Below are 12,467 nucleotides of genomic sequence, written 5' to 3'. Positions count from 1 at the left end.
CAAGTATGTTATTGTACATAGTTCTAAAATAAGATTATAAATCCTATCCCTCAGGACCCTCCCTGCTTTTGTACATTACAATTCATCATACATGTACAATAATATTCTATAATTCATCAAGCATTACATCATGACTGTTATCAGGGGCGGATCCAGCCTCCGCCAATAGGGGGGGCCCGATTTTTTTTTGTTTCTTTGAAGGGGTTGTCCCAGTGACGTAATGAGCCAAAAAATTTGAGGGGGCTCGAAATGGCATATCACGTAAAATTAATAAGTTACGAGCGAGCGAGCAAAAATTTTGACATTTTTATTACAAAAATCCAAGTTCGTGATAGATTTTAACATAATATTTGGAAAATAATATTATATTTCACCCTTTTCCGTTTCCTTTTCTCTTTTTTTTTCGTGATCGTGAAATATTTTCTTCTTCTTTTTTTTTTTTTTTTTTTTTGGGGGGGGAGGCAAAACGCCCATGTCCAAACAGTAATTTCTTACATGTAGCTTTATTCTTATAACAACATAAAATGTGTAATAATTTAAGCCCTATTAAAATAGTGTGAGCGCTAAGTGCGAGCTAAAAAATTTTGAAATTTCATATATTTTGTCCTGAAAATTCTGTTGAACGTTCTGGGCAATGTTTGTAAACCTGAAGAAGATGCGTATGTAACTAGATAATTACTGCGAGCACGAAGCGCGAGCAGAAATTTTTAAAAATGCGTTCTGGCCTTGTCGATGCAGTTAGCCATTAAGACGATACATATTTCAATGATTAAATAATGCGAGCACGAAGCGCGAGCTGAGATTTCTTTTTGCCTAAAAAATTAATGCTCTATGCACTTTTTGTAATAATGAACAGTATATTAACCAAATAATTGATGCGAGCGTGAAGCGCGAGCGGAAAAAATGAGATTTCAAACCTAAAAACAGGACACTCTCTTCATGTTTTGTAAATCATGAAAAAAATTGGGTATAACTTAGTATCTTCCTACATCAATAATGCGAGCGCAAAAGGTGAGCAGAAAAATTTTGATATTCTGATCTGAAACTGGATATATAGAGAACAAGCTGCGTATCTGAATAAACATGTGTGCGCGTGTTTCAGATTTTGACCTAGAATCTGGGCATTATTTACCTTTTTTTTCATCATGAAAATCAATAAAGCGAGCGCGAAGCTAGAGCTTAAAATATTTGTTATTCCAATCTGGATATCTAGCTAAACTCTCGGGCGCACTGGCTAGCGTATAGCGCGCTCTCTCTCCCAGGCAAGTCCAGCGATGCGTCGGCGCAGGCACTAATCTGCGTTCCGCTGAGCGCGGTGCGTGGCTCGGAGAAAAGTAGGTAATTTAACGCAAGTAACCGGAATTTGCAAGCTCAGCGCATAGATTTTGGTTATAAATTATTAAAAGTAGGATATAAAACAAATATATCAGGCGTTTCATTCGAAAGCATAGTGGGAATTATTAATCCTCGGTTGGACTGGCAAAACTGCTATATTTCCTCGGGAAAAATAGTAATTGCCAGACCAGCCTCGGATAAATAATTCCACTATACTTTCTCAAAGCCTGATATATTTGTTTACTACAGTATCTTCCTATTTCTCTTCCTAAGTGGGAGATAAAACTTTTAGATATTCCAATCAGAAAAAGGGGGTAATTTTCTTCATTAAATTAATATCTTGTTTATTGATTTAATAAGCCTAATGAGAGCGCGAAATCTGTTAATTTATGATGGCCTGAAAAACTGGACATTTCAAGCACTTTTGTAATTATAATAAAATAAGATGCATGAGTTAATACATTTTCAACAATCAATGCAAGCGCAAATCGCGAGCCGAAATTTTTAATAAACTGTCATGAAATGGGGATTTTTAGTAGTTTGTTACAGAATTAATATTGAGATATACATATCAAATCACCAATCAAAATACGAGCGTGCAGCGCTAGCTATTACGTTGACAATTTGACCTGAATAGGGATATTTGAAAACTTTATGGAATAGGAATACAGGAAAATAATAGGTACCTGACAAATCAAATTTTGCGAGCGCACAGCGCGAGCAGAAAATGTTAATATTCAGAAGATAAAACATAAATTATTACAGATCACTTTTTAAAAATCAATCTGTAAATGAAACAAAATAATGAAAGTTCGAATATCCGAGCTGAAATATGTTTTGTATATTGACTACAAAATTTTATATTCAAGCTCCATATTGAGCAAGATATTTAAATCACCTATAAGGCAATGCGAGCGCGAAGCGCGAGCGAAAATTTTATACTGTACAGTGGCATGAAAGATTTTAAAAATTATTTTCCAAGTCTTCCCCTCATCTTATTTTATTCCCTCGCCTTCCTCCTCTTATGTTTCCCCTTCTTTTTTCTCCTCTCTTTTCCCTTCTTTTTCTTTCTTTCCCCCCTTTTTTTTTTGCTCCGCCAATAGGGGGGGGGGGCCCGGGCCCCTCCCCATGGATCCACCTATGGTTATTATCAGTACTACATTCATAGTTCTGTAAGCACTTTACAATTTGCTTTGGGATTTAGTAATTTACAATACAACTAATTCCAAACTACAATGCAACAACCACTGTCTGTACAACGAAGTCCTTACCGAGTGCTCAATATCGACACAGGTCAGACAAGTAAATATCTGCCCAGTCAGTTAATTTCTTATAGTTTGGCCAACTTTGCTAACCCGACATGACCAGTAAACCATCATATTGCATTTCATTTGGAATGGGGTAGTATTAATTTGATTTAAATTTGAGGTTGGACTATTAAAAGGTAAAACTGGTCAACTACTGGTCTGACCTGTACCTGTTGTCTGACCATCTGTCTTTGTCAGTCTACATGTAGGCCTACATGTACATGCACTCTTCAAATTACCAATTTGATTTTCTAGTGATCCCATTATTAAAACAGTAATATCTTTCTTTAAAATAGAAAATGTCTGCTTTGTCATATATACATGTACATGTAGGAATAAAATATCACAACTGGTTCAGTAAAATGCTGTAAAAAAAAATAAATTGTAGTTTTTAAAAGGAGTGTAGCTCTAAAAAATGAAAGGTAAAGTATATCTTTTTTATATCGGGACACTCCGAATTCTTTCACACTTTTACCATTCTGGTTTCTATACTATTCCCCTTAACATAGAAATGATTACTGAGGATTCCCTGTCTTCAAACAAAAAGGAATTTAGCTACATCTTGAGCAAGTGAACTGCAAATGAGGTTAAAATGTACAGTATCTCATTTGATTTACAAACACTTGACATTTCTGTTTCCAACAGATTAAGTCAAGCATAATCCTAGAGTTAAACATACACTGTAGTGCATGATTAATGATAAACACTGTATGCCTAGAGACAATGGTCCCCTTTTCAATGCACCTTACCAAAACTTAGAGCCACGTCTTCACACAGGAATCCCACATGCGTCCTCTTATCACCAATTGTCTCATCTTCCCATTTAAACAATGGGGGATGTGGGATTTCAGCTCTGAAATGACGCATGGAGACTTCATAGCGAGATTCCTGCTAAAACTTTATTTTATAGCAAAGACTTGGGTAAGTTGCCTAAAAAAATCTCAATCATTCTATACCAACCTTTCTTGAATTCTTGGAGCATGAGATCCAGAGTTGTGTCTTCAAAAACAAAGTTGATAGGATGCTGGTAGAACTTGATCACAGTTTTGAGAGGTGTGCAGTCATCAGGATCTACAAAGGCTAGGTCTTTGACAAACAGAATGGCGATGATGTTATCCCTTGTTCCACTATAGACAGGTATCCTAGTGAAGCCTTTATGCATAATGGCTGTCACAGTATTGAAGTCTAATATGGCTTCTTCATCCAGCATAAAGCAGTCATTAAGTGGAGTCATCACATCCTTGACACATTTCTTTCTGAGCTCTAAAGCGCCGGAAATGATGTTCACTTCTTCTTTCGCAAGATCATTGTATTCATCTGTCACTCGTAGCAGTTCTAATAAGCGAACTCGATCATATACAGCACCAATCTCCTTTCCTAAGATCAGGTCTAGGATTTTACTGATCGGATATGAAACGATGAAAGTTAATACCATGAAGAAGCGAGTTAGGTAGATTGTGTTTGCGCCAACAGCTAAGCCATGACGGGAACAAATCGCTTGAGGAATAATCTCACCAAATATAACAATGCCTGCTGTTGCACCCAGGACTGCCCAGATCCCTGATGAAAGATCATCAAGCAGAACAGTAAGAGTGGTGTTGACAAGGACATTACCAAGAAGCAATGAACATAAGAGATAATTGCCCATCTTCCGGATTGGAGTGATAAGCTTTGCATATTTCTTCTCTTTTCTTGAACCAGCATTTTGTAGAATCTGAAGTTCCACAGGATCAAGTGCCATCAGACCAAGGTTGAGACCACTGAACAACCCAGATAAAGTAAGCAGGATCACAATGATAATAATCTGGAGCCATAGTGGTAGCAATCGCTTCGGGGCAGCTGTTGTTACAATCGTCAACCACTGATCCGTACCTTGATGTAACCATTTCCCATCAGACTGCTGAAGGCATATGTAGTAAACAGTATCCACTCCATCCAATGTAATATCTATGCTTCCTGTATGCAACAAGCTTGTAGCACCAGTAGTATTACTACCACCACTCACTTCATCAACAGGAACAGTGTCTTCACGCTGGAAAGATTCATCACAGACCGTTCCCCTGACAGCTTCTTCTCTAGTTAGCCATACCATGGTATGGTCATCGAAATGGCTTCCAACTAGTATCACAGATCCAGGTGTGCCCTGTATAATTTCAATCCTTCCTCCCTCCCCTACGATTACACCACTCCCTCTAACCAACGCATTCAATGATGAAATTTCACCAAGACAACGGACTACAGAATTGCTAATCATAATAATAAACACTATAGCAAAATATTGAAACGTCCTGAAATGAAAAGCCATTTTGTTAATTCCTTTCTAAACAATATTGTTTAGTAAATCATTAGCGGTAATACGTATCGGTCTAACTGTTAATTGTTGTGACGAATTAGTATGCAGTCTTCTTCTATTTTTTAAGTATCCTTGATTTGAATGTGATATTCTCTATTTTGCTGCTGAATGTCTAAATAAATGATCCCACATCCACACCCACGTCCGGCCAAGTCGAAGACAACGATGATCACAAAATCACAATTGAATCGAATAATGCCAATATATTTTATAATGGAGAAGCTGAAATTGGCATTGTCATTGACGAAATTCAGTGTCACTCTAACTTACAATCAAAATCAATGTCCATGTCAAATTTTCCCAATCAATCCTCACAAGTCGCACACATATCTACTTCCAATCTCATGCCACGAGTGTCACACAGGCAGTGGCAGTGATGTGCTGTGTCAGACAGTGAGCTCACGAACAAGTCATCATTTACGTTCATTCCACGTACGTAAAGACGGCAAAAGGAAGGCGGGGCCCTATCGGGGAAGGCGATCTTACCAAACCGCAGGATTACGTGAACGTCCTTACAAGAAACGAATCTCCTTCACCTATAAGCTGCGGTTTCTCTGATAAATAGGAAATGGATCATAATAATATTCAACCTATTAGAAGTACTCCTTGTAACTCTATAGTTTGAAAACTGGATCAACTTGGACATAAAAACTAGTGTTTTCACCAAGACTTTTCCACTGATCGTGTCACTGTTTGTTGACGTTTACTGTTATTGGCCGGTGAGGGCGTGTGGATATTTTACATTTCGATCATCATCAGATTCGGTATGATGGCATCGTCATTATCGTCATTATTGGAATATCATCCCCAGCATCATCACCGCATTATCATCGTCATCATTATCAAAAACATAATCATCATTGTCGCCGTCATCATCATCATTAAAATAATAAAATATAGGTAGATTATAATTTTCGATTCTTAAGCTCAATCTTAGGAATAAGCAGAAAATAGTGACCCGTATCCATTTGTATTTTACTTTGATTTATGTTGTCACCAATGTTGATGCAACGTCATCCCGTCATGATAATCTTGATTTCAATCATTAAGATTAATAAGTTTCTCGTCATCATTACTATCGAGATCATCATTAAAGTCATCATTAACAGAATATGATCACCGTCATCACCATCATATTCGATAATGACGATGAAATTCCTACTCTGGAATACAGAAGGGAAAAATTCAGCCTGGATTTCGCAATGTCTTTAACTAAACATCCAACATTCAGTACCTGGTTACCTCCTCCAAAAAACTTAACAATCAATCTCCGACATACTCCTAGATATCAGCAATAAAAATGTAAGACAAATATATTTCGCAATAGCCCCATACCATATTTCATAGATCTCCTGAATAAAGACATGCCCAATCAATAAACCCATTGCTCATTTGAAAGCAATACCATCCTACTTGCAATATCAAGTTTTTTCATGAATGAGGAAATCAACTCTTTTATTTAATATCCATATATTTTTATTGATCTTTTACAGCTTACTTATTTTTTTTTATTATTCTTAATTTACCTTCTCCTCATTATCTTATGTACATGTATATAAATTTTCATTGCCTAAGTATTCTTGCCTATACACATATTTCTCAAAGGTTACTGCTTTTTAATGTTTGAAAAATGTAATGAGTCTTTTAATTGTTTTTACTTTGTATACATGACCAATTCAGCCATTTGGTTGCGACTCATGTTTTTGATAAACCCTGAATTGAATTGAAATGCTCGTTTTGCTTTTTCTAACATCATCAGAAGCAGAATTTACATCGCCATTATTACCATCATCATCATCATCACCATCACGATCATCATCATCATCACCATCATGATCATCATCATCATGATGATCGATGATCATCATCACCACCATCATCATCATCATCACCATGATCACTATCATGATCATCATGATCATGATGATGATGATCATCATCATTACCACCATCATTATTATCATCGTCATTATCATCATGATCATCATCATCATGATCATCACCATCATCATGATCATCATGATGATCATGATGATCATGATGATCATGATGACGATCATGATCATGATCATCATCATCATGATCATCATCATCATCACCATCATCATTATTATAATCATCATCATCATCATATCATCATCATCATTATCCATCCATCCATATATCCATCCATTCATTCATCCATCCATCCATCCATATATCCATCCATCCATATATTCATTCATCCATCCATCCATATATCCATCCATATATATCCATCCATATATTCATCCATCTATCCATCTATCCATCCATCCATATATCCATTCCCATAATCATTTATGTGTTTAAATATCACTATCTTTTCCACTTCGGCCTTATAATTAGGACCGATTATTTTCCTTTTTTCAATATAAATGACTAAACAGTCTCCATTTGCAACCACCTAAAGAAGTCGAGGCAATGTTTTAATGTATTTGTTCAATGATTAATATCTTAAACTGTGTTATCTATTGAAGGCTTATAATGGATATGAAAAGAATCATGACGCCGCCTCGTTCGATATAAAAGATGACAGACTGTATTTTTGCACCCACCCACATAAAAAATGTCCGATGAAACAATCATTCCTATATAATTTCATCATTTTCTGTCTATCATTATGTATCTCAACTTCACTCAGTATGTTGCCATTGTCACTTCAGTGCCCCATCTTAATCGAAATTTAAGTGAATGTGTAGAACTTAAGGTATTCTCGCATTTCATTCACATTCATTATAAAAAACATAATCTTTCTCCGCATGCTAGGCCATTCCTTGTGATTTTTTATCACATGGTTGGGCGAAAGAATCATTTCCTTTATAGACCACTGTACAGAATTCTAAATTCCAAGGGGTAGCGGGGCACCGCCTCCCCCTAAGCCACAATGTTTTTCCAGGTTACAGCCCACCTGAGCAAATTATGAACTATACCAGAGTAGGGACGGGATACTCAAAATACTAGTTATACAAGAAGGGGCAGGAGAAGATCGAGAGTTCATGGTCATGTTTGTCATTAAATTTTGTGGAAGATTATATGTTTATCCCGATTTTGTTGTTATTAATCTTAATCATAATTTATGCACGGAAATTATACAAATGGAAAAGTTCACCCCAACAAAAATTATTAATCGAAAAGAAAACAAATAAATTAAGCTGAACACTGAAAATTTCATCAATATTGGATGCAAAATATAAAAATTATGACATTGTAAAGCTTCGCTTGCTTTTCACAAAAAAGTTATTTATGCACAACTCAGTGATATGCAAGTGAGATCGTCATTGACATTAACTCACTGTTTCTTTTCTTTTTATTATTTAATATATGATTGTGTTTCAATCAAGATGGTCCTTATTGTCAAATCCGTAAAAATTGAAATATCGTGTAATTAAAACAATAAAAAACAAAAGAACAAGTGAGTGACATCATCGACTCTCTCATTTGCATATTTGTGCACAAAACTGTTTTTTGAAGAACAAGCGAAACTTTTAAATGTCATATCTTTCTGATTTTGCATCCAATTTTGAAAAAAAAATCATTTGCTTCTTTATTTTTTCTTATTAATATTATTTAAAATCATTGTTTTTTCATGTGGTGGACTTGACCCTTCATTATAGAATCTTCTTCCGATGTTCGGTTTCCCTCAGTCATAACGTTGGAGCTCTCATTCGGTCTATTCAATGTTTGCGTCTCCTATCTTTAAATAACTTGCTCATGAACTTGGTCGAGTCACAAGATATTACATGTACAAGATGTTCGGATATACGCCCAGGTTCCGCCCCCTAGAGCCAGACGTTTTAAAGCCTTTGCTTCTCGTCTCCTCTTTTGACGTTCCTGCTCTTCCCGTTTTTGACGATCAATCTCGTTCTGTCGATCAATGCAGGCCATAGCAAACATCTTAAACTCTTTGTAGTCGAGTTCCTGGTGTAAAAATGAGCAAATAAAACTATACAGTCAATGGAAAAAAAAAGGAAATCATAATATATCGTCATTTAATGAGTTATGGCAACTTTTGAAAGTTCCATGAAACTGTCAATTATGATTGGACGTTGGGCATTGTTGCCATGGTAGTTACCATTGGATGGCGAAGTTTCCATAGTGCAACGGCCTTTTGATATTACCAATTTGAATTTCATAGGAATATTACCGGCCAAAATAATTTCATGTGACACATATATATAGGCCCCTACCTAATTTCAAAATTTTATGAGGGGCACTAAGCCTCTAAGGGGGCATACAGTGTAAGATGTTTAAAAAAAAAGAGCAAAATGGGTAGAGAAGGAAGGAGAAAAGTACGGCAACATCCAAAACAAAAAAGTGATAATTAGTAACAGATACAAAAAATTACTAAGAAAAAGAAAACGGAGGAAAGTGGGAGAATTAAGCGGAGATTAATCATTCAGTAATTATTGCCATATATCATCTACAATAATCATCATGAGTTTACTACTGCACATGACAAAAAACATTACCTATACTTCAAAAAGTACACGAAGACCATAAAAGCCTTCTGATAGCCCAGCCCTCCACCCCCCCCCCATTCCAGAAATACCTAAAACTAATCATTATCAGGTAAGCAATGATTTGTTTTAATTGTTTACTAAAGCTAGAAATCCTCAAAATATGATATGAACCTGATCGCCAGATATGTCAAAGTCGGTGAAGATCTGTTTGACGGCATCACCATAGAAATTGAAGAGGAACCCAAAGGCAGAGAACTCTTGAGCTGAAATGCTTTGTGATCCATCTTCGTCCAGGAGTTCGAAGACGGTTCGGGAATGACGGTAAATAAACTGTTTCTCATCTTTGTCCTGTTAAAAAATTGACAAACATTGAAAGAAGAAAAAAACTTTATAATTTGTGAGTGAAAATATACAACATATTATTGGGTAGAATAGCGAGAGAAAAATCTGACTAGAAAGTGGTCTTATTTGAGAAACTGAAATAAGTCACCGTACATGAACGTTTCGATTACTCAAAAAAGGCTAAACATGTGGTTTTGTTTGATGAAATTCCTTAAAATTCAATATTCTTACAATTTTTCATGTTTATAAATTCTCACAATTCAAAATTATTCGACAAAGTAATGAATTATCCCGTTTTGTAATTTGTTTACTCTGCTACAAAGCGCAATAACGCATTTCACAGGTATTACCTTTAAGGAGATGAGAATGCAAGTCAGAAGGTAAAATTCGTCAAAATCAATTTGTCCAGAGCCATCAATATCAAGCATATCAAAGACACTGTAGATCTGATTCCTTTTCAAATCTGTCATGGCTCCAAGAACCAAACAAAACTGGATATCTGTAATCACAAGAAGAAATATTAAAGCAATTAATATATGCACCGGGGTACCGGTACAGATGGAGGGGGGGGGGCATAGATCCCCCAATAGTTTCACGACCAAGGAAAAAAAAGTAGGACCTAGGACCCTAAAGGAAAGGAAAAGGGTTGAAAATTGATTTATGAGGATGGGGGGTCGGGTGTCTGGACACTTTATATTTTTGAAGCCTTCTTTTTTTTCTTTGGATTACACTAAAAATACGATTTCAATCGTTGTAGGCCCCTAATCATCTTCTATTTTGTTCTCTATAATATTTCCTAACATTTTGTTCTAAAAATTGATGAAACTTCGCTGGTAAATTTTTCCAAATGACTTTCTAAAATTGATCGTCCGGACACACAACAACTGGGTATACTTATTTCCGACAGACCTATTCTGACCAAAATTAGAATTTCGTATCATTCAAATTAAATTCATATTGCATGTCATGGTTAGTGTTCATGACTGTAAAGATGTCCAGATGAAGGACCCCCATTCCTACCATTTATTGATCCTTCTTCATGAACGTCAATCAGATCGAAATATTCCATCAGTGTGCGGACATTTTTCCCTGTCAGCATGCTGTAGGTTCTGTCCAGATGGAGATGTTGCAAAATACATGGTTTAATCCTCATTATTGCCACATGAAAACAAGATCAGGATGAATTTAGAAAGCTCGAAAGACAATTTTCAGTATCGTGAATAAGTCACAGTTTGATGTTTTGATTGTCATAGCCCGCGCATCCTAATTAGCGCAAATTAACATCGCGCATTATTACGCTTTGAAAAGGTAAGCGATTTTTACCGTGTTTACACTTGATCGGCTTTTGGTTCAGAACCAAAAGCCGATGCAGAATCGGCTTTTGGTTTATCTTGCATTGCGTTCACACGCTGTTACAGTTCGCGGTTCAGAACCGCGAGCCGCGCCGATGCAAACACCTAAAATGATACGCACACCAACAATATACGTCATAATAAAGACAACGCTAGATCCGTGCGCTTACAATTACGTCACAATGGTAGAGTAAATGAAATGCAGAATCGGCTTTCTGTTTACACATAGTAAAAAAGCCGATTCTGCATCGGCTCGCGGTTTTGAACCTACTACTTTGGTGGTGCAAAATTGCCGGTTCTGAACCGCGAGCCGATGCAAGTTAATCGCGTTTACACGCTATGAAAAAGCCGATGCAAAAACCGATCAAGTGTGAACACGGTAATCTAGCGCGCCCCATGTTCATGATGTTGGGGCGGCGCACCTGAGAGAAGGCGCCCCGGTCGCCCTATGATTCTCAAGTAGTTTAACAATAAAAAGGGGGCCGGGGAAAAGAGACAAAAAGCAATCAAAAAGTCAGTCCTGTCCATGGGTCTCTTTTTTTTTTTTTTTATAGTTCATTAATTTTTTTAAGGAACCATCATTTTAGACTATCTTATCTTCCGATTAACGAACCTCATTCCATTTTAAGATCTACTTACGAATGATTGGATTAACAAATCCCAATTTCTTTTAAATTAATGAACCTGCAACATACCACATAAAATTATGTTCAGACATTCACTTTTAGACTTGTACCCCCCCCCCAAAAAAAAAAAAACAAACATGCGTATGGGCCTATGCAATTCGCCTGTTTTGGAATAACGAACTTTGGGAGGACTCTAACACTGGAGTAATGAATGTCATCCATCCAGGAGGAGGAGAAAAAGAAGAAGGAGGAGAAGAAGGAAAAGAAGAAGAAGATTAAGGAGGAAGAGGAAAAGGAGTAAAAGGAGGAGGGAGAAGAAGAAGACGGCTCTTTCAATATACAACAGAAAACTCTGACAAAGCTTTGAATTTAAGGCTAATTTGTTATTTTTATATAAAATCAAAATATCATATTTCAACAGGATTGTACTGACTGAGAAACGACAATGTAATGTCAATGTTGGAAGAAACATCATAAAAGTATCACCTTATTATGTCCAAACATATCATATTTATATATAATATATATATTCTTATTCAAATGTAAATATTTTTATAAATTTTACTTCTCCAAAGAAGACCATAATATATGAACACAATTATCAAAGAAAAAGTACTGTGTACAAATTTATGTCCACTATTATATCAACAGACTTGGTTCAATGATTCGAC

The 12,467-nt window shown here is 36.2% G+C and overlaps 2 protein-coding genes across 2 annotated transcripts in view; both read right to left on the bottom strand.

Moving 5' to 3' along the window:
- The window catches only part of LOC129273137 (metal transporter CNNM2-like), a 33,948-nt gene extending 28,206 nt beyond the window's left edge, over positions 1 to 5,742 (bottom strand). Inside the window, exon 1 of the mRNA XM_064108057.1 lies at positions 3,603 to 5,742. Coding sequence (XP_063964127.1) covers positions 3,603 to 4,947 — 1,345 coding nt within the window. The 5' untranslated portion in view covers positions 4,948 to 5,742. The remainder of the gene's footprint in view (positions 1 to 3,602) is intronic.
- A 1,679-nt stretch (positions 5,743 to 7,421) lies between these two features.
- On the bottom strand, positions 7,422 to 10,313 carry LOC129273135 (EF-hand calcium-binding domain-containing protein 9-like). Its single transcript, XM_064107788.1, has 3 exons — positions 10,169 to 10,313; positions 9,648 to 9,824; positions 7,422 to 8,934 (listed from the first exon to the last, which is right to left on the bottom strand). The coding sequence occupies exons 1-3, from the start codon at positions 10,286 to 10,288 to the stop codon at positions 8,743 to 8,745; spliced, it is 489 nt and encodes a 162-aa protein (XP_063963858.1). The 5' UTR covers positions 10,289 to 10,313; the 3' UTR covers positions 7,422 to 8,742.
- Between the last annotated feature and the right edge of the window lie 2,154 nt (positions 10,314 to 12,467).

Source organism: Lytechinus pictus, chromosome 12, assembly GCF_037042905.1.
Source record: "Lytechinus pictus isolate F3 Inbred chromosome 12, Lp3.0, whole genome shotgun sequence".
Lineage (NCBI taxonomy): Eukaryota > Metazoa > Echinodermata > Echinoidea > Temnopleuroida > Toxopneustidae > Lytechinus > Lytechinus pictus.
Note: the sequence above shows the minus strand (reverse complement) of the source record. Positions and strands in the feature narration are given on the sequence as shown.